Below are 19,959 nucleotides of genomic sequence, written 5' to 3'. Positions count from 1 at the left end.
AGATCAAGAGAGCTCAGACTCAGTATCTGTAGCTTCCAGGAGACCCTGGATGAAGCACTGGGTGACTTCAGGAGCCTGGGAACAGACAGGGAACAGGTGCAGAGTTCCCACCTCAGTGTTGTAACTCAAAGCCACCACACTCCACCTCCTGCTGCCCTGTCCAACACTGGGGACATCTTGATTTCACCAGCAGCTCTTTTAAGAACCAGGATTGTGTTTATTGTCTTTTAGACTCCAGTCTCCTTTCCTTACAAAGAGAGAACTAACAAGTGGGGGGGTTGGACCTACTGCAACGTACCCTTTGAAAGTTGCGGGTGGTAATCCAAGGTGGAGCCTTGGAGGGTCTCATGGCATAAGGATGCTCCTGTATCCCTCTTTGCTAGACTCCACCCTCAAAAGGCCCCATATGACGAGACAACCAGAAGTTACCTCCCTCGAGCTCACTGCACAGACAAGAAGGCCTGACCATGGGCTTGTTTTGGCCTCCACAGTCTCAAAGATCAGAGCTATCTCCTGCCCTGTCTGTGAAGCATCAGGCTCTCCTCCCTGCAACTGTGTCAGCCAAAGGGACAGATTCTCACTGACTCATAGGCCATGACCTTTCTTCCCATGAGAGGGATATTGGAGTTGATATCAAGATGTCATGGGGGCGTGGTGCCACCCGACAGAGCCTGGCCTATGAGGACAGTGCCTGGGGCTTGGCTGTCATTTACAGGCACACTGACCTCATGGGGCATATGTGGTCTCACATGCTCTGGGAGAGCCTGGCCTTTGAATTCTCATAAGGTCACCTCCCCAGGGCTTCAGACCCAGGGACACTGTTTGACCCTGGAGGGTCTCATGGTCTGATGAAGTCAAGTCCAATTAGGTTCTGCCCAGGGGGTAGAGAACTAAGCCTGCTCTCACCCAGGACATGGGAGCAGGGCAGTCTGTGGGACATCATCATTAGCCCTGGCTTCTTGTTTGTATGTAGGGTGTGTGTGTGTGTGTGTGTGTGTGTGTGTGTATGTATGTATGATATCCCTTACATTCTAAAGGCCCTTCCTTCCTTCCTTCCTTTCTTCCTCCCTTCCTTCCTTTCTTCCTTCCTTCCTTTCATCCCTCCTCCCTCCCTCCCTTCCTCCCTCCCTCCTCCCTTCCTTCCTTCCTTCCTTCCTTCCTTCCTTCCTTCCTTCCTTCCTCCCTTCCTTCCTTCACTGTCTCATTTGACTTTTGCAAAAGGCATCATTCTCACCATGATGCGAAAGTGAAAATGGCTTAGTCCAAGAGAAAGGAGCTAAGACCAGGACACACTTCAACCTAGAGCCTGCCAGTGCCCCTTGCGTGGTTGGGGCTTCAGGGAACAAACACACTTCCTAACACACAGACTTAGTGTTAGACAGTGAGGGTGTTTAACCCACAGGGCTCTGCTGCATCTGGGGATACAGATACGAAGACAGATGTGGCCCTGGTTCCTCCAGTTGCGTATAAGGGACTTGTGCAAAGATGGTAAAGGGGTAGGGGAATTCCTCCTGATATCCCTGGCCAGTAGACACTGGCAAGGGCTGGTCCTCGCAGGAAGGGTGCACTGTGTGGGATGGGGAGCAGAATAGCTTTGTGCTGGACCATCTGAACACAGTGCTAGGTACTATGACCCATCTGATTTGAATTGTGTGTGCATGCATGTGTGTGTGCTTGTGCATGTGTGTCTGTGTGTGTGTTTGTGTTTGTATATGCATTATATGTGCCTGTAACTGTGCTCATGCATGTGTGCATGTGTGCATGTATGCATTGTGTGTGCACCTGTGCATGTGTAGACCTGAAGACAACCTCAGGCAGTTGTTCCCCAGCCACTGTCCACCATTTTGTTTTTGAGACAGGGTGTCTCCTTGGCCTGAGGCTAGCTGGAGGGGTAGCCCCAGGGATCCTCTGTCTCTGCCTCCCCAGAACCAGGACTGTCAGTATGTACCACATTGCCTAGCTTCTATGCTCTGCAGGTTCTGGGGCCCAAAGTCGGATCTTCATTTTTTTACAGGAGGCATTTCAGGGACCGAGCTACTTCTCCAGCCCTTAAGTTATGTTTCCGACCACTCGTGAATCCCGGTGTCTACAGTGAGTACCTTAAACTCCCTCAACGCTCACTATCCCCAGCTATCTCCAGCCTCTTGTTTCCACTTGTCTTGTAACCCTGGTCCCTTGGAGGCAGTCAAGATTGTGGCCCTTGGATGAGAGGCTCGGTCCTGAGAGGTCACGGCTACACGGGTGTGGATGGGCCTTGTGGAGCTTATCACAGGAGGTCTGAATGACATCGTGTGAATGGATTAGGAGGTCTGAATGACATCGTGTGAATGGATTAGGTGAGAGAAAGAAGGCCTGATGCTCTAGAGAGGGAGAGGGAAAAATCAGACAGCAATGGTGACAGTGGGCTTAGCTTGGCTGGTGGATGGTGAGAGAGGGTAGAAGGTAACCCTGAGAGAGGGACAAAGCCCAAGGACAGAGAGTGACAGTAAAGCTCAGCTTTGCATGCTGAGCACGGAGAGCCTAAGTGACGCATGTGCAGAGATACCTGAAAGCAGGCAGCCCTGTAGGAAGGAGCTCCGGCTTAGGCTGAAGCTGGAGCTGGGGATCACTAGCAAGTGGATGGAAAATCGGTCACGGGAATGGAGGAGGATGCCCGGAGAGTGTGCGTGGCATGAAGAGAGGATGCTCGAGGGACAGACTTCTAGATGCTGACATTGAAGACTGGGCCAATGTATGAGAAACAGGCAAGGGAGCCTTCTGGGAAGGAAGTCTAAAAATGGAGAGACAGGGAAACTCCACTGGTGGGAGAAAAGGATTTCCAGAAGGAAGGCGCCATTCAGAGCATGGATTGATCGCCACCCGTGCTAACCCTTCTCCTCAGTCTTTATCTATTTCACACCCTTAGGTACAGCATGCAACTGTATCTTGGTTTCATTTACAGAGTGGTTACCTGTGAGCCGCCTCCCGTGAGAAAGTCGGCACAAGCCTGCTTGTCTGACTAAGTACTTCACTCACACATGAACTTCCTCTGGCCTCGTTACTCTGGCCGAGACGGGCCGAGGGTGCTTAGCAACCTTGTGCCAGCAGCTGGCCCAGGTGCCAAGTGAAGAGACCAGAGGGGTGTGAGGCCCATGTTCCAAACCCTATGCGACAGCTTACCTGGCACTCTCGAAGGTGGCAGATGCAGTCTTTTCTACTGCTCCAAAACCTACGCCAACAGCAAGACCCTCTGAAATAGACACAAGACACAGAGATTAGGAATCATGTCCAATGAGGAACATAGATTGCCATCCTTATATCTGGTAGGGCTGCTTTAGGCTGCAAGTAACAGAAAATCAATGTAATGGTGGTATTTGTAATCTAGCCTCAACAACTGTCTGCCTCCTGTTTGATGTGTGTATGAGAGAGACAGACAGACAGACAGACAGAATATAGATGGCCAACACGATATGATTTAGAATTCCCATGGAAATAAATCTCTGAGTGTATCTGTGAGGCATTATTTCGCCTTCCTCCTCCTCCTCCTCCTCTTCTTCTTCTTCTTCTCTTCCTCCTCCTCCTCTCTTCTTCTTTTTCTTTTCTCCTTCCTCCTCCCCTTCCTCCTCTTCTTCTTCTCTTCTCCGTTTTTTTTTTTTAAAGACAAAGTCTCTCAGATGCCTGAGGCTCCTGCCACCATGCCAGCCTCTGAACTGCATCCATGCAAGAAGCCAGGAGGAAGCTGAAACCTTTCCTTTAACCGTTGTCTGTCACACCTTGAGGAGATAAGCCACCCTGATGTTATTGCATCTGTATCTCCTGAACCAGAGCAAGAACTGGTACCCATGGAGGAGGAACTGGTACCATGCCCCCAGTGGAGGAGGTGAAGCTCCTGAGATCTGGGCAGGAAGAATTCCCAGTACTTGTCTGGGTCAAGACCAAGGGCCTTTTGGGCTACACTGGAACATTTTCTTTTATTTGAATGAGGAAGACGCTGTGTACCAAGCGAGAGGCGCTGGCGTTTCTTCAGGATCCACTGTTCCCGTGAATGACTTGTTACTTTCTTTGAGCTCTGTTTGGTTGGGGGGTGGGGTGGAGTCAAAGACACGGGGACAGAGTTCACTTGAGACCCAGTATGGTTCAGTAAGATGCTTTCCTTGGGGTTTGGCGCCTAACAACCCTGCTAAGACATCAATAGGTCCTTGGGGCCTCACCTCTCCCTTTGTACCCACTCCCCTGTGTGAGTCTCTTACGTGGTCCCTGTGTTGTTGCAAGCCACCTGGTTGAGAATTTGGAATTCTGCTTTCTCACCTAATATCTTAACCCTAGAGCACAGAGTTCTAGGACTTTTCAAAGTAGAGGAGATATGGAGTCCCCAGCTGGAGCGATGCCTGGGTCATTCCCAGCTTCTGAAGACATTTGGAGGGTAGGGCTTCTGCCTAAGGCCACACAGCTGCATGGGGGCTTCTCAGCCTTGTATCCCCAGAACACATCCTATATATAACAGCAGGCCACAGAAATTGACAAGCCACTTCTTTCCACAGGCTGCCTGGTGGGAGGAAGGCAGCTAAGTCAAGGCCAGGGCCACCAGATTATTCCTTATATATTTATTTATTTATTTATTTATACCATTGAGGAGGGAATCCAGAGTCCTGCCGATGCTAGGCCAGCCCTCTACCTGTGAGCTGTACACCTAGCCCTCATGGAGGCTCACCACAGTCTATAAAATTCCAGTTCCCCCACTTGTCAAGTGTTTCCTCCATGATGTTAATGGTTTCCCACTAGGGCCTTGTCTCAAACCCCTTATCCTCTGGAGTTCTCTTCCTGAGTAAGCGGGGGGGGGGGGGGGGGGAGCGAGGCGGGGGGGGGGGGGCTGATGACCCTCAGTATGCCAGGTTCATACATGAATTTTAGTCAGGGACTGTCATCTCCGGGCAAAAGTGACAAGGTGCTGTCTCAGCTACCTTCTGGTTCTGAGAGCCAGAGTTTGGGCCCCCACAGCTATCTCTTCTACCTCTTCTCTTCCAGATGTTCCCACCAGGAGCTCAAGCCACCGTCCCAGGCCTAGGGGCGAGACAGATGGGATGTTAATATCTTCCTGATGCGTCTGAAGCTTCCGCGGGGGCAGGCAGGGATGGACTTACTACCTGAGTGTCAGCTGCTGCCCAGGCAGGCTGCAGTGAGGATGACCAAGGTTCTGCAGAACTGCCCACACTACACTCATGAGAAAACAAGTTGCTGCCCACCCCCCCACCCCCCCAGCCAGCCTTCAACTTAATGCCACCCAGAGCTTACTAAACTGCTGTCCCTCTGCCAGGGGTTACACCAACACAGCTGAGATGCCCAACCCATTCACATCAGTGACACTAGATTTTCTGGACCAGGATCTTCCCAGGGACCTCTGGCCAGCTGGGACAAGTGTCAAAAGCCAGGAAGGGACTAAGCCTTTTATTGACCCCAGTTTTGCATATTTCCCTTTTGGGAGGAATATTGTTCTTTAAAGCCATAAACAACAGCTGTTTGGTTCCTCTGTTAATGTTTTTCTTTTCTAATTCGTCATTTTAATGTAGCCTGAAGCAATGGCACATAAGTTAATAAGCAAAATTACCACCATCCCCCAGCCTCAGCGAGGGGCTCAGTGCATAGCCCCAGCCCTTAGATATATGCACCCTCACTGATGCTTTGGGATGGGACAAAGGCTGAGCAAAGTGACCCAGCTGTGGCGGGGTGAGGACTGGCCTTGAAGCCATGTCACCATCTGTTACCATTCCCAGAATGCCTTTGATACCCAGTTTGCTCATGTTTGTTTGTTTGTTTTTGTTTTCCAGTGGATGTGGCGTGGCTCTGTGGGCAGCAAAGACCAGCTTCTACAGCTCCATTCCCTACAAAATGAATGCTTCATCTCCCAGCATGCTAGGCACCTAAGGAGAGACCACCAGCGGTGGTGGTGGGGCACCCACTAGAGAGACAACTTTCTGCGATGGTTTCCAAAGTGGCACATCCTTCCTTCCTGTTCTCTTGCAGACCCAAGGAAGGGAGACACAATGCTAGCTCGGGTTCCCATAGGACCAAGCAAGGGAGAGAGGTGGGTAATAAGGGAGAGAAGGTTTTTTTTTGTTGTTGTTGTTGCTATGCTCAAAGATGGCAAGTGATCCGCAGGAGTTGGTGGGACGAAAAGCTAAGATAGATCACACACGCAGGAAGAACATAAATTAGAGAATCACAGATGGAAGGAGGGAACCTCTGGTGGGGAAGGGAGGGAGTTAAAACTCAATCTCTTCCCCCAGGTATTCCACCAGAGATGCAAATGAGGAAGGTAATTAAGACAAGATGCCCATGTGCCTGGAATAGCATTAGCAAGTGGCTGCCATTAGCCACACACAAAGAGAGGAGATGAATTGCCTGGACCGGTAAGGTTGGCTGGCCGCAGGGGAGGCCCCTTGGAAGACAAGCTGAGCAACGAGACTGAAGCTGCTGTAGCCACCACAGCCTTCCTCTGAGACAGGGATGAGGCTGGGTGCCTGCCTCTTGCCACTATGGTATCCTTACTGAGGCTCAGGGATCATGGCGAGAGAGGGGTCAGAAAGCTGGGTTATAAGAGCCACAGGTGGTGGGTGGCTGGAAGGAAAATTCAGAGAAGCTGCATAAATCAGTTCACAGTAATTGAGACATGCATACGAGCTACAAAATCCCAGCATGTGTGAGTGTAGGGGGAAGGGGAGGCATATGTGAGGGGGGAGGGGAGGCATGAAGTATCACCCAAGCTAAAGAGCTATTGGCATTTGATAGCTGATGGGAGAAGCGGAGTCTGTTTTCTTTAGGGGTGTGGTCCCTGGTGGGTAGAGCACCCTCCAATGAAGACCACACATCCAAGAGTATGTGGTCAACACAAACTGTCTCTGCTGGTTTTTTTTTTTTTTAATGGGGAGGAGGGACACAAAAAGTTGGGTGGGTAGGGAAGGCAGGGTTGATCTGGGGTGAGTTGGGCGGTGAGGTCAATACCATCAAAATGACTGTACAACATTCTCAAAGAACTTTTTAAAAGTAAGAGAGAAAGAGAGAGGGGGGAGAGAATAATGTAAGGCCTTCGACCGAGACAGACCCAACCTTGGCTCCTACTCCATTACTTAAAGGTTCTTGCAGAATTGAAACGCAGGTGATGTGGCTTTCCTGACAGAGTGGTCTTGTTAATGGAAACGGACCTGGGGCGCTTAGAATTGGCTAAGATGCACTACGGCTCCTAAGCGGTGCTTGAGACATAGCAGGAATTCTACCTCTCTTCCTCCCAGTGACCAGCACATCCAACAAAGGTTCAGAGTATTCCAGAACATTCTAGGCAGCTAAGTCATTGGGGAAAGGAAAAGCTAAGTAAATGGTATCAAAGCCAAGGACAAAGGAAAAGTGTCCTTTCTTCACGCTGTAGGCTCCACTGGCCCTTGGTTTTAAGGGCATGGATAGAGTTTGCAGGTCTTTCTTGGCAGTCTTCCGACTGCAGCTTGGACAGATGTCTTAGTCACAGTGGGCTGCTCTAACAAAACACCACAGACTGAGTGGTGCAGTGGCGCACGCCTTTAATCCCAGCACTCGGGAGGCAGAGGCAGGCGGATTTCTGAGTTCGAGGCCAGCCTGGTGTACAAAGTGAGTTCCAGGACAGCCAGGGCTACACAGAGAAACCCTGTCTCAAAAAAACAAAACAAAACAAAAAAAATAGGAAAGGAGTTTCCATCTCCCACTTCTGAAGGGTGGAAGGACCAGGATCATGGCGCCAGCAGATTTCACATCCGAGGAGGGATGCTCACATCCAAGGAGGGATGCTTCCTGACTCCTAAATGGAGCCTCCCCCAAGGCTTCTGAAACAGAACATTCCCATCCCAGTGTGGTGAGACCAGGGACGAGGACTAGAGAGCCGTCATAGCCCCCTCTAGACTCTACGTGGGGCTCACAGTGAGATGTAGTGCAACATGTTAGATCTAGAACTTATGGCCAGAAAATGTCAACACAAAGGCCACGCAGGAAATGAGGGGGGAGCCGCTGAGGCTTGGCCTCCTCAATTAAGATTAAGGCAACAGCTAACATTTCCTGGGGAGGCTTCATAAATATTAACCATGGCCACCACCATCAAACGCTGCCACCACTAGCAATGACAACAAGCCCCAGGGGTGGGATGGACAGGCTGACTCATACTCAAGTCTACTGTGGGGGTGTGACAGAGAACGTGGTTACACTATAGCTAGAAAATCTGGGACGAGAAGAAAGAATTATCTTGAAGAATGACAGCCAAGGTTGTCTTCTGGCCTGTTCCACACAATACACATGTATGCACTCTGCAGAGGTGCGCGCGTGTTCGCACACACACACACACACACACACACACACGGCAGCCTAAGGCCAGAGCCTTGTGACTACACAGATAGCCCCTCTGGGTGGCACAGTGAGGGATCATTAAATGACTGTTAGATGTGTTGGAACAGGGGGACTTATTTATGGTTTTGTAATTTCTATGGTCCTGGCCTGAAGAAGATGAAAAGAACGGATTTGTTTTTAACCTCCCTGGAGGACTCTTGAATAAAATTAGACCCTGGCAGGTTCCTTCAAGATGATGAATAACCTAAGATCCAGGTTCATTTATCATGTCCTGGATTTGACTTGCACCTCAGCATGCTAAGACTCCAGGCTGGAAAACAATATGAAGCCTCAACCACTATTCTGCATTGCTATCCCTAAGGTCAGGCAGCGACCCAAACATGTTTGCGGGGAAGGGCATCTTTTCTTACAAGTATCAGTATTTCACCGAGAGATTCACAGTGGGGGCAAGAAACCCCCTGCTTCCCACAGCTCCTCGCCCAAGTTTGTTGGTGCTGGCATGCCAGGTTGCAGCCAACCTTTCTCCTCAAGGTGGCCCCATGTAGACATGGTCTTGTTGGTCATACCAAGATGAAGTCTGAGACACTTGCACAATGGCGTCAACTCAAGGCTTAAGGGGAACCAAAAGGGCCACCGAAAGGTGAGGATAGTTTCTGGAACCCTGAGTTGCGAGGGACGGGGCATTTGATGGGGAGCTGTCCAGCAGGATCCCAATGCCCAGAGGAACTGGGGGGAAGGGCAGAACTCAGACAGCTATGGAGGTCAGAGACCGAGAAGAGATCAAACCGCTACTGGCTGGAAGCGTCATCCTTACTGCCTAGTTTTTCTAGTGTTAGAAGTGTGTGGGAGTCCTGGTCCCATGGATAGCAATCTACACAGCCAACTCTAGAGCCCCGGGCACTCAGATGAGCCCTGGAGGCACGGGGAGCCTGAGGATGCTGGGTTGTTCTCTCGGCTATGCCCAGCGCCAGTCTCAGATTGTTTCTTCAGCGCAGCCCCTCATTAGCATTCTTGCTGTATCCGCTGCTACCAGCTCCATATATCTGAACCCCATTTCTCGGGATTACTTCTGAGACTCAAGGGCACATAAAAAAAAAAATGCTTCATTTTACATTCTCGCTTGAAACTAACGGAGTCACACAATAGTTACACAAGGTACTTTTTTATTTTAAAGGTAAGATAGTTTGTATGTTTTGAAGGAGATGAATCTGATTGTATGCGGAAGGAGAAGACAGAGCCCAGGATATCTTCCCTTTTAAAAAATGGTATTTTATTAATCCTTTGAGAATTTTATACAATGCAGATATTTTGATTATATCCATTCTCATTTCCCCCCAACACCTCTGTATTTCCTGAAGCTATTGTATACTTGAACCACAGAACATGGAGAGATCAAGCTGTACTGGCCCTGAGGCTCCACCCTTACTGGCTGACTTTCAGGATGCTAGAAGGCGCTACGACACATGATGCTACTGGGGAGACAGATTATCATCAGTCAGACTCCGACATGAGCCCTGTGAACTACAAAGTGACTAGCCGGACAGGATATGTCTATTGGTACAATGGTGGCATTAATGTTATGGCAGCCACTTTAAGAATGGAATTAAGGCCTGCACCAAGAGATGGGACCCATCTCTGGCACCATTAACCAGTCATTTGATCTGCCGGGAATTCCCAGCCCGACACCTGCCTGGCCTTTCCACCATGTGGGAGACATAACTCCCCTTATATTTACAAGGTGCTGTTGTCCAGATTTACGGTTGTTTGCCTCTACTTTGTACACACTGACTGAGATAGCTTACAAAGGCCTGAGATAGATTGTGGATGCCACCAGTAAGAAAATAACCTTGGAGAGATTACAGTAAACACTGGAGATCCCAGAAGAAAAGCGAATGTCTAGATGTTAAAGGTGAAGGTGTTATACAGGGTACACAGACTTCAAAAAAAGCTCTTGGGTTAGAGAGATGGCTCGGTTAGTAAGTGTTTACAGCTCAACTGTGAGTTTGATTCCTGAAATCCACATAAAAGGCCAGGTACCATGACACACATTATGTAATTCCAGTTCTGGGGAGGCAGAAACAGGCCGATGCCTGGGTCTGTCTGGCTGGGCAGGCTAATAATGGGTGAGCCCCAGATCCAAGAGAGAGACACTGGACCCTCCCCCCTAACCGCCCCCCCCAAAAAAAACCAGGATGAACAGAACCTGAGGTTGATCTCTAGCCTGGACATGCACGTGGACTTCCACACAACAAACTGTGCATCTCTCTACACAACAAACTGTTAGTGGCCACCATATGCAAAACAGAAAAAAAAAAAAAATACATCAAGTATTATGTCTGGCTCAAGATTTCCCTAAGCCAACCACTGGAAGTGCAGATGAAGAAAAGCCAGCACAGCTTCATCCTTGGCGACATTTCAAATGAACAACATCCTTCTGATTGGATTTTATGTGGGAGGAGAACAGGAAAGGAGAAAAATTAAGTCCCACGTGTCTGAGCTGCTTTTCTGGCTCCAAATTCTCACAGTGGCACACGGATACTCGTTTTTTTGTTTTTTTTTTTGTTTTAAAGTGGTGACATCAGGGCACAGTGAAATGAATTGTTAACCGCCCAACCGACTGTTCTCAATAGGTGTATAACAATGAGTTTATGCGTCCTGGGAGGAGATGGGCCTAAGGAAGCCAGCAAGGCTGCTGTTGTCCATTCATCATTAACATCAACAGGAGCACAAAGCCAAGAACACAAAGGAGGCCGGCAGAGCTAACACACTAAAACTGCCGGGCACGGAGGAGCTACATCAAACCTACATGTGGCATTTAAGCAAAGGTGCTGTGCAGGCTGGTGAGGGGGCTTAGCATCTGTCACTGAGCCTGATGAAGGACTCGCATGGTAGAAGGAAAGAATTAGCTCCTAAAAGCTGCCCTCTGACCATCACATGCGCACCCCTCCCTTGGCAGCAAAGTAATAAACCAATAATTGTAAAATAAATAGAAGGAGAGGAAGTGTAACGTCGTAGATTTAAAACCAATCAGAAGGAGCTTCTGAGAAGCCCTTGCTCATCATTGGCCACCTGCACAAACCTTGTGATAGGACTTCCCACTCTAGGGATAGTTAGTGTAGGCAGAAACAGGATCTCAAAACAAACAAACAAAAACCCCCATCAAAACAGGGAGAAGATGATTTCATTGCCAACATGAATTCTGCTGGGTATGTAAGTTACATGCTAAGTATTTGATGAGAAGGTTCTGTCAAATGTATATATGTCACAAAATGCAGTTCTATACTCATATTCATGTTTATATATCTACTGACATGCATATATGTAATATACATACATATATATGTGTATCTATATTTGCATGTGCCTATTTCTATAGTGTTAATGTATGTTTACATAGATAGGCAAATACATATGTATCCACATGTGTACATAGCACATATTTATGTGTATGCACATGTATATAAGATAGACATCTATAGTTGGCATTGGGTGAATCTGTCCAAGGTGCGTGAGGAATGTAAGCCTCCAGTTTCTTTGGTTAAGGCATTCTGCTGAGATTCTATCTTGACAAATCTCACAATCTATGGAGTTTTCATGGCACTTGACACCTGAGCTTGTGCTGATTAGGAAAGACATCAGGGGGAACCATCTACAGTGTGCAGAGAGCCCATCTGATAGGCCCAAGCCTGCAGTTCCCTCTTGTTTCAAAAGTGGGCCCGGGGCATGAAGACAAAGGCAATTTTGGTCTCTGTGGGGACTTGGAGCAGTCCCAGGGCAGCTAATCACAGCCAGTGTCCAACTTTAGTGGCCTACCCATCCCAGCAGTGATTCTTCCTTCAAGTGCTAAAGAAGTCTCCCCCACTGTGCAGTCACTTAAAGGAAGCCTGGGGTGTCTGCAGGGCTGACTCCATCAGCACAGGATGCACCTCAGCATCTCTTCAGAAAGTGAGAGTGGATCATGGAAGGAAGTCAGCCATAGGGCATCCACTTTGACTGCTATCCCAGACCCTGCTTTGCAGGGGCCTCAAATCAACACCCTGCCTAGAGAGGTTGCATTCCATACACCACCTACCATGACACTGCAGCACGGTCCCTGGTTTGGAGCTTCTTCCCCCTTCATCAGCTCTTTCCCACTAATACAAACTTTAGGGCACACGCCCCAGTTAAGACTATTCAATGTTGGAAAATAATTCTTGTTAATCCAGTCTCTTGCACGGTTCCAACTTTCAATCCCTGGTAAGAATTTCAGAGTAAGATCTTAAAGGAAACGGCCCGGGGTGCAGATGTGGCTGTGGAGTAACTTGCTAGTTTTCAGGTACTATCTTTCATATTTTTCAAATATTAACCCTCCAACCACCATGGAATGGAAATATGATCAATCTTTACTTTAAAAATAAGAAGCTAGAGCCCCATAAAAGTTACAGGACTTGGGGGGGGCATACAATGTGTGACAGCCATGTCTGCCGAGCCCCAATTTTCTACTCTTCTCACTTTGCCTAAGGCTGATGATCAGTTACTGAGGAGTTTGCTCCAGGGTCCAGGTCAACCATCACCCTGCAAGTTGCAGTCAAATGTAAATGTCAAATGTAAAATGCATTATGCAAATGCAACTGAAGAACAGGAGGAAGCAGGCAAGAGAAAGAAGGGCAGGCTGGGGCTCCCATCATCCATCAGGGATCAGGACTCCACACTCCTCCTGTGAGGACAGAGGGGACCCTGGATGCTGAGTTTCCCACTGTAGAAGCTAAGTGACACTTGGCTCTTGACCCTGCTGTACAACTGTTCAATACCATGCTTCTTTCCCCCACAGGAGAATGGCCAGCCATGATCTGGAGGCAGCCCCAACTTCATCTGAGTGGCTCATGCCATTCAGATTCACTCCTGATTCCAGTAGGTATTCAGACCTTTGAGGCTCATCGAGACTACAGTTCATTTGAGAAGAAGAATTTAAAGTCCTCCAGGGGGTGAACACTTTGTTTTCCCGAGTAATTTATGAATCAAAACCTCAGTCCAGATTCTCCTAGACTAGGGTGAGCCTCCCTGTCTTAGGGATTCTATTCCTGCATAAAACCTCATGACCAAGAAGCAAGTTGGGGAGGAAAGGCTTTGTTTAGCTTACACTTCCAAATTGCTGTTCATCACCAAAGGAAGTCAGGACAGGAACTCACACAGGGCAGGAAGCAGGAGCTGATGCAGAGGCCATGGAGGGATGTTCTTTACTGGCTTGCTCCCCCTGGTACGCTCAGCCTGTTCTCTTATAGAACCCAGGACTACCAGCCCAGGGATGGCATCACCCTCAAGCCCCCCCCCCCCCACGATCACTAATTGAGAAAATGCCTTACAGCTGGATCTCATGGAGGCATTTCCTCAAGGGAGGCTCCTTTCTCTGTGATAACTCCAGCTTGTGTCAGGTTGACACAAAACCGGCCAGTACACTCCCTGTGTGGTGGTGAATCACACTCAGGAAACCTTTTCCTTCCTCGTTCTTCAGCATCTCCAGATGAAATTCCATGTTCGAGTGTGAAAATCTTGATTTCAACTTGCCAGGATTTAGAATCGTTGTGGAAGCAAACCTCCAGGAATGCCTTTAAGGAGGTTTCTAGATTAAGCTGCGGTGGGAATATCCACCCTAAGTGACCCTAACACCACTCCATCGGCCAGATTCCTGAGATCTCTTTCTCCTTCTCCTTCTCTCTCTGTCTCTCTTCCTCAGTTACCTCCATCTCTGTGTATGTCTTTCTCTGTCTCGCAGTCTCTCTCTGTGCTTCTGTCTCTGTCTCTGTGAATTTCTCTCTGTCTCTCCCCCCTTCCTACCAGCATTCATTCATCTTTCTCTGCTTCCCAAAATGGCCAGCTGCTTCAGGTTCTGTGCCTTCCTCAACAAGACCGACTGTAGTCCTTCAAACTGAGAGCCAAGGGAGCCCTGTGTTCTCACTTTGCTCTTGTAGGGTGTTTTTCACAGTGATGAGGAAGCAGCTAAGAGGTCACTGGATACACTGCTGTGGGCACTAGAAGCATTAAGAAGAGTTCTGTGTCAAATGTTGGGGCTCATCACATGAAGTTATACCTGACTGACCACTGATGCTGTGGCCTGAACGGGGCTTACATTTCCTAAGAATATGCTCTACCACTGAGCTATGCCTCTATCCTACAACCATTTTTTGGAGGGGTGGGGGATTAAACACAGACCTTCAGGCATGCTGGGCAAATGTTTTCCCTCTGAGTTACATCCCTAGGCTACACAACCATTATTTAAAATTTTTAAGATAAAAATCTCATGTAGCACCATGTAATGGTGTTGACTGTTCTCTTGGAGGGTCAGAAAGCCACCAGAACATTCCACAGCCTCAGATCCACAGCCGTGAAGAAACCTGCCGAGCTCTGTTCCTCTTGTTTGACAAGAGGATTCTTGTATTAAATAGCACCAGTTAACGCCTTGTGAAGAAGCCTGCTCTTTGTGGGGACTTGTTTTGGGAGACACTACCTGGGAGAACTCAGATAATTAAGTGTTTTCTGAGCTGTTCAGAGCCATCCTTCCTCACCTCATGGCTATATCTGCATAAACCACATAAAATAAAATCTACTCATCCCGGGGTTGTACTCAGGCATTCAACTCACAAATTATTATTAAGAGCCTCCTTGGTGCTAGACTCTGGCGTAGAACTGAGGACTCGCTGAAGCATGGGGGTTCTGAAGAAAGAGACAGAATGGAGAGGCCAATCCGGAATGAAGGAGCAACCATGGGCGTTCTGTAAGATCTCTGTTTTGAACCAAGGCTTAAAGAAGATTCCCAGTGGGAGGTAGAGGCAGGATGATTTCTGAGTTTGAGGCCAGCCTGGTCTACAAAGTGAGTTCCAGGACAGCCAGGGCTATACAGAGAAACCCTGTCTCGAAAAACCAAAAACACAAAAACAAAAAACAACAAAACAAAACAAACAAGAAGATTCCCCAGGCAGAGGTTAAAGATCAGTGCTCCATCATGCACCCACTAAGGCAGATACAGATCTTCTGCCTATATTCACCCCAGGAAGCTCTTGCTGACCCCAGGCCAATGTGATTACCATCTGCTGCCTGTCTCATCCTCTTCTACCTTAATAAAGCAGCACTTGGTTTATTCACCATGTGGGTCCAGGGCCTGTTTTCTTTCAAGTTGGTACTATGGTGTCACAAGATTCAATGTTAGAATTCAAAGACTGGGTGCAGTGGGGTCACTAACCAGCCTCAGACACACGACTTTTCCCTGGTCTTTCTCTCCCTCTCCGAACCCTGCAGACGTGGCTCGGAAGTTGCAAGCAGCCAAGGGAGGGGCTGCCTTTAAGGATGACCTCATGGGGGAGAGGGTGACAGCTCCATCCTCTGCAGTTTTCATCCCCAGGCTCCCTGCTGGTAACACAGGGAGTAGAGGCAGAGGCAGCGACCTTCAGTGCTTGCCAGGCTCCATCGCATGTCAAGAATGACACCTCCTGTGATTAGATTCGCTTGGTTCATTCACAGCTGTTACAGAAAAGGATCCTGCTGGTGGGGAACTATAGGCTAGGTAGGGGTTCTGGGTGGCTTGGGGGACGGCAGGCTTCCCCCCCCCACAGTTATCTGACTTGGACAAGTCCACCTCTGCCTAGGCGACCTGATGGTCTCTCTCCTCCTAGGAGATTACCACACTGAGGCTTCACACAGCATGGACAGCTCCTGGATTACCTCACTATGGCCCAGATCTGCTCCTTCTCTTTGCCTCTAGAGCAGCTGGGATTAAAGAGGTCAGCTCAGGAACTTTGGAAAATTCCACCAGACCCCTTCCCTACTGGAAGAAAAAGGCACATAGGCACCCCTCCCCTCCAGAAGGGAGAGGCTAATTACATTCCTCACACCACAGGGGAGGACCCCTCAGGGATAATGGGACCCACAGATAGGGAAAGCTCTTGCTACCTCATTCCCTAAGGACCAATCAGTTTAAAAGTCACACTGTTCTGCCAATCACATTGTGCCTAGTGGCTGTTGCTCTATTCTATCCCTGAAAGCTGTAAAATAACAAAACAAAACAAACAAACAAACAAAAAACCTGGCAGAATGGGCTGCCGTAAGTCTCTGCCTCTCCTTCGGGTGCAGGATGACCCCAACTTGCTAGAACAATAAATTCCTCTTGCTTTTGCATCGATCCCCAGCTCTGCATTGTTCACTGGTGGGAAGAGGGGTTCCTGGTAAGCTAAGGCTCGTCAGAGTTTTACAGGACCACAGATAAGCAGGACTCTACCTGGCATTCCCTCCTATGTTCTCGGCCACCTTGTACCTCTTCAATAAACCCCTTTCTCCCAAGGAGGCCCTGGTGGCCTCTGTCTTGTGCTATAAGAAGAGCTTCCACAAACGGTGAGACAACTCATGGCTGGACAGAGTGATGGGTGGGGCAGGTATAAATGCTGCAGATACTGGATGGGGGTCTTGTGTACCATGCTCTGGAGCTGACCTCTTATCCTACACCTGACAGAAGTGAAACACACCTATAATGTGTGGTGCACCAATGAGAGAGAGAAGAGAGAGAGAGAGAAGAGAGAGAGACAGAGAGAGAGAGAAAGGAAGAAAGACAGGGAGAGAGAGAGAGAAAGACAGGGAGAGAGAAAGAGAAAGAGAGGAAGGGAGAGGTGGGGGTAAGAGTGGTGTTGGCATTAGTCTAGGCTCCACCCCACAGTTACCTGGCAACAGCCAGGTATGCCTGACTCACTATAAAAGAGGCTGCTTGGCCCCTCCTCTCTCTAATTCCTTCTTGCTCTTGCTCTGTCCTCTTGCTCCTGCTCCCTCTCTCTCCCCATTCCTCTTCTCCCTCTCTCTCCTCTCCTCTCCCCTCCCCTTCCTCCTCCCCTCCCCTCCCCTCCCCCCTGCCTTTCTCTGAACTCCTCTCCCCTCAGCATGGACCCGCATGGGCCCTCAACACCTTAAGGAACCTCCACCAAACAAATTCCTTCTCTCCTTATTTTTTTAGAAAACACAACAGGTGGGGCACTCAGGATCTCTGCTGGGGATGGAAGCTTTACCCAGTGTCTCTATATGCAAACCAGAAAGGGCAATGCACAGAGGGATTGTGAGCTCAGCTCAGCCTGGCAGGGGTTCCTATCAATGGCATGCTGAGAACCACAGCCAGAAGGTGCAGAGAGCTCTACCCACCAGAGCTGGGCTGTTTCCTTTCCTTCTGGAATCCAGAGGAAGTCACCAACGCTAGTCCTTGCAGCCCCAGAAGTGAAATCAGGTCAACCACAAGGCAGTTTAAGGCAACAAGAACATGTTCGTCATTTTTATCTCTGCATCTTAAGGCACCCCAAAGACAGATTTATTTTCCCTGGTATCCAACAAAGGCCATTTGACTCATAACTAACACGATGCAGGGAGAGCGAGATAATGGGGAGCTTGTTTTTTTACAAGCTTTAAAAGCCCACGCAGCACTCAGATGGCCAGCCTGTCGCAGCTCCTCCAGGGGCCAGCACGGTGGTGAGAATTTGCAAACACGGTCAGAATAGGGGTAGAGATCACCAAGCTGCTAGGAACTATCTATCACTCAACTGGACCACGAGTTTTTGTACAGAAGGTGAGATGCAAGTAAGGAAACTGGTCCCTTGTGGCTTCGGCTCTCTGGCCTCATGTATCAAAGGTCTCTGGTGGCCTCTACTCCAGAGAAGGGAGGCAGGTAGGTGACCAAGAGAGATGAAAGATAACAAAGCTTCCTCGAGTTGGTGAAAAGCTGAATCCATGAGTTCTGAGTTCGGGGAGAGACTGTCTCAAAAAGTGTAGATGAAAAGTGTCTTAGGGTTTTGCTGCTGTGAACAGACACCGTGACCAAGGCAACTCTTATAAGGACAACATTTAATTGGGGCCGGCTTACAGGTTCAGAGGTTCAGTCCATTATCATCAAGGTGGGAGCATGGCAGTGTCCAGGCAGGCATAGTGCAGGAGGAACTGAGAATTCTACATCTCCATCTGAAGGCTGCTAGCAGGACACTGACTTCCAGGCAGCTAGGATGAGGGTCTCATAGCCCATACCCACAGTGACACACCCACTCCAACAGGGCCACACACCTCCTAATAGTGCCACTCCCTGGTCTGAGCATATACAAACCACCGCAAACAGGTATGGGTGAAGTTAAAAATTTGAGAAAGGAGACCATGAGATGACAATCTGAGGTGACAAGAAAGGACAGCGCATGGGCAAAATGGCAGCAATGCTGCTGGTGTGGGTTAGAGATCAATCACCCAGTCTCCCAGCACCGGTCTCCTGGTTTGCCCACAGGGAACAACTGATGTATTCAGGCTGTTCTAGGAGGCCATTCTTACAGGGAGATGGCTAATTTTGCACCTGACAAGTTGTCTTTCTGGTGATTCTCCTGCCTTAGCTTCTTCCATATATCCCACCCCAGCATGAAATAAGAAGCCAGCACTCAGGCTGTGGGGACAGTGTCCTGTGACTGAGGTGGGATAAACCTTCACCTTGCTTGTGACCCCATACCACATTCAAACCACAACACAGCCTGTGCCAGGACAGAGTCCATTTCCTGCCTGTCACAGGTACTCCAGCCTTTAGGTGTGGTCCCTCAGCACCACACCTCACAACCTAGTGGCCAAGCATGGCAGGACCTGCACAGGTTCACTCAAATACAAGATAGGCTTCTTCTCTGTTGGTTTACAGACAATTCCATTAGGCTTCGCCCAACAGCTACCTAGCAACAGCTTGCACACCACCTGTCAGGTGCAAGCCAACCTGGCATATGAGGACTGCTCAGCCACCCCAACTCCACACACACCCCCACCCGCCCTCCATCCCTTAATCTCCCTCTCCTCCTTTTCTTCCCTCTGTCTCTGTCTCTCCCACATGTTCCTCCCTTCCTTCCTCTTTCCTTTTGTCCTTCTCTGTCACCATTTTCCAGGTCCCCTCCCTTCCCCTGTTGTGGATGGCTCTGTACTGCTTTTATTTAATGTTAATTCTGCTCTCCCAGGAAAGGTTGTCTGGAATGAGGAATGAGTCACGTGCTCAGGTGGCTTCTTGTGAACCAATCCCCTAATGAATAAAGGAGCCAATCACTGGGCGAGCAGGAAGGACTTCTGGGTTGGACAGAGGAAGAGAGGAAGCAGGAGAGAATTGGGTCCTTTTGGAATGGGGACAGCAGAGGGGTAAGATGTAGCTGCTAGAGTTTCCCAGTATCATGGTGGATCTGCAAGGCTTCACCGCCAGAGGAATTGGATTTTTTTGTTTGTTTGTTTTTGTTTTTGTTTTCGAGACAGGATTTCTCTGTGTAGCCCTGGCTGTCTTGGAACTCACTCTGTAAACCAGGCTGGCCTCGAACTCAGAAATCCACCTGTCTCTGCCTCCCAAGTGCTGGGATTAAAAGCGTGCGCCACCACCGCCTGGCCCGAGGAATTGGATTTTCATAAGGCTTACAAGATTAGGTTTTAGTCGTTGTGCCCAGAGATTGAGTTACTGTTGTTTATGAACTAAGTTTGTGTTGCGTTTTCCTTCACTCACAGGGTTCAAGAGAGAAAGGTGCGGCAGCAAAGCAGGTTTGCCTGATGTGCACCACAAAAGCTGTGGGGGGTTTGAAGCATGGGGCTGGCATGGTAATGACCTGCCAGTGGGAACCTAGC

General features: G+C 49.0%; 1 protein-coding gene across 7 annotated transcripts in view; it reads right to left on the bottom strand.

Moving 5' to 3' along the window:
- Slc39a11 (solute carrier family 39 member 11) overlaps positions 1-19,959 on the bottom strand; it is a 404,384-nt gene that overhangs the window by 57,946 nt on the left and 326,479 nt on the right. For all 7 annotated transcript variants that reach the window (XM_029484199.2, XM_029484197.2, XM_085829441.1 and 4 more), the window contains one exon: positions 3,160-3,229. In XM_029484199.2, the coding sequence (XP_029340059.1) occupies positions 3,160-3,229 (70 nt within the window). The remainder of the gene's footprint in view (positions 1-3,159; positions 3,230-19,959) is intronic.

Source organism: Mus caroli, unplaced genomic scaffold, assembly GCF_978045245.1.
Source record: "Mus caroli unplaced genomic scaffold, Mus_caroli_1 scaffold_13, whole genome shotgun sequence".
NCBI classification, from domain to species: domain Eukaryota; kingdom Metazoa; phylum Chordata; class Mammalia; order Rodentia; family Muridae; genus Mus; species Mus caroli.
The sequence above is the reverse complement of the archived record's forward strand: the minus strand, read 5'-3'. Positions and strand labels throughout refer to the sequence as shown.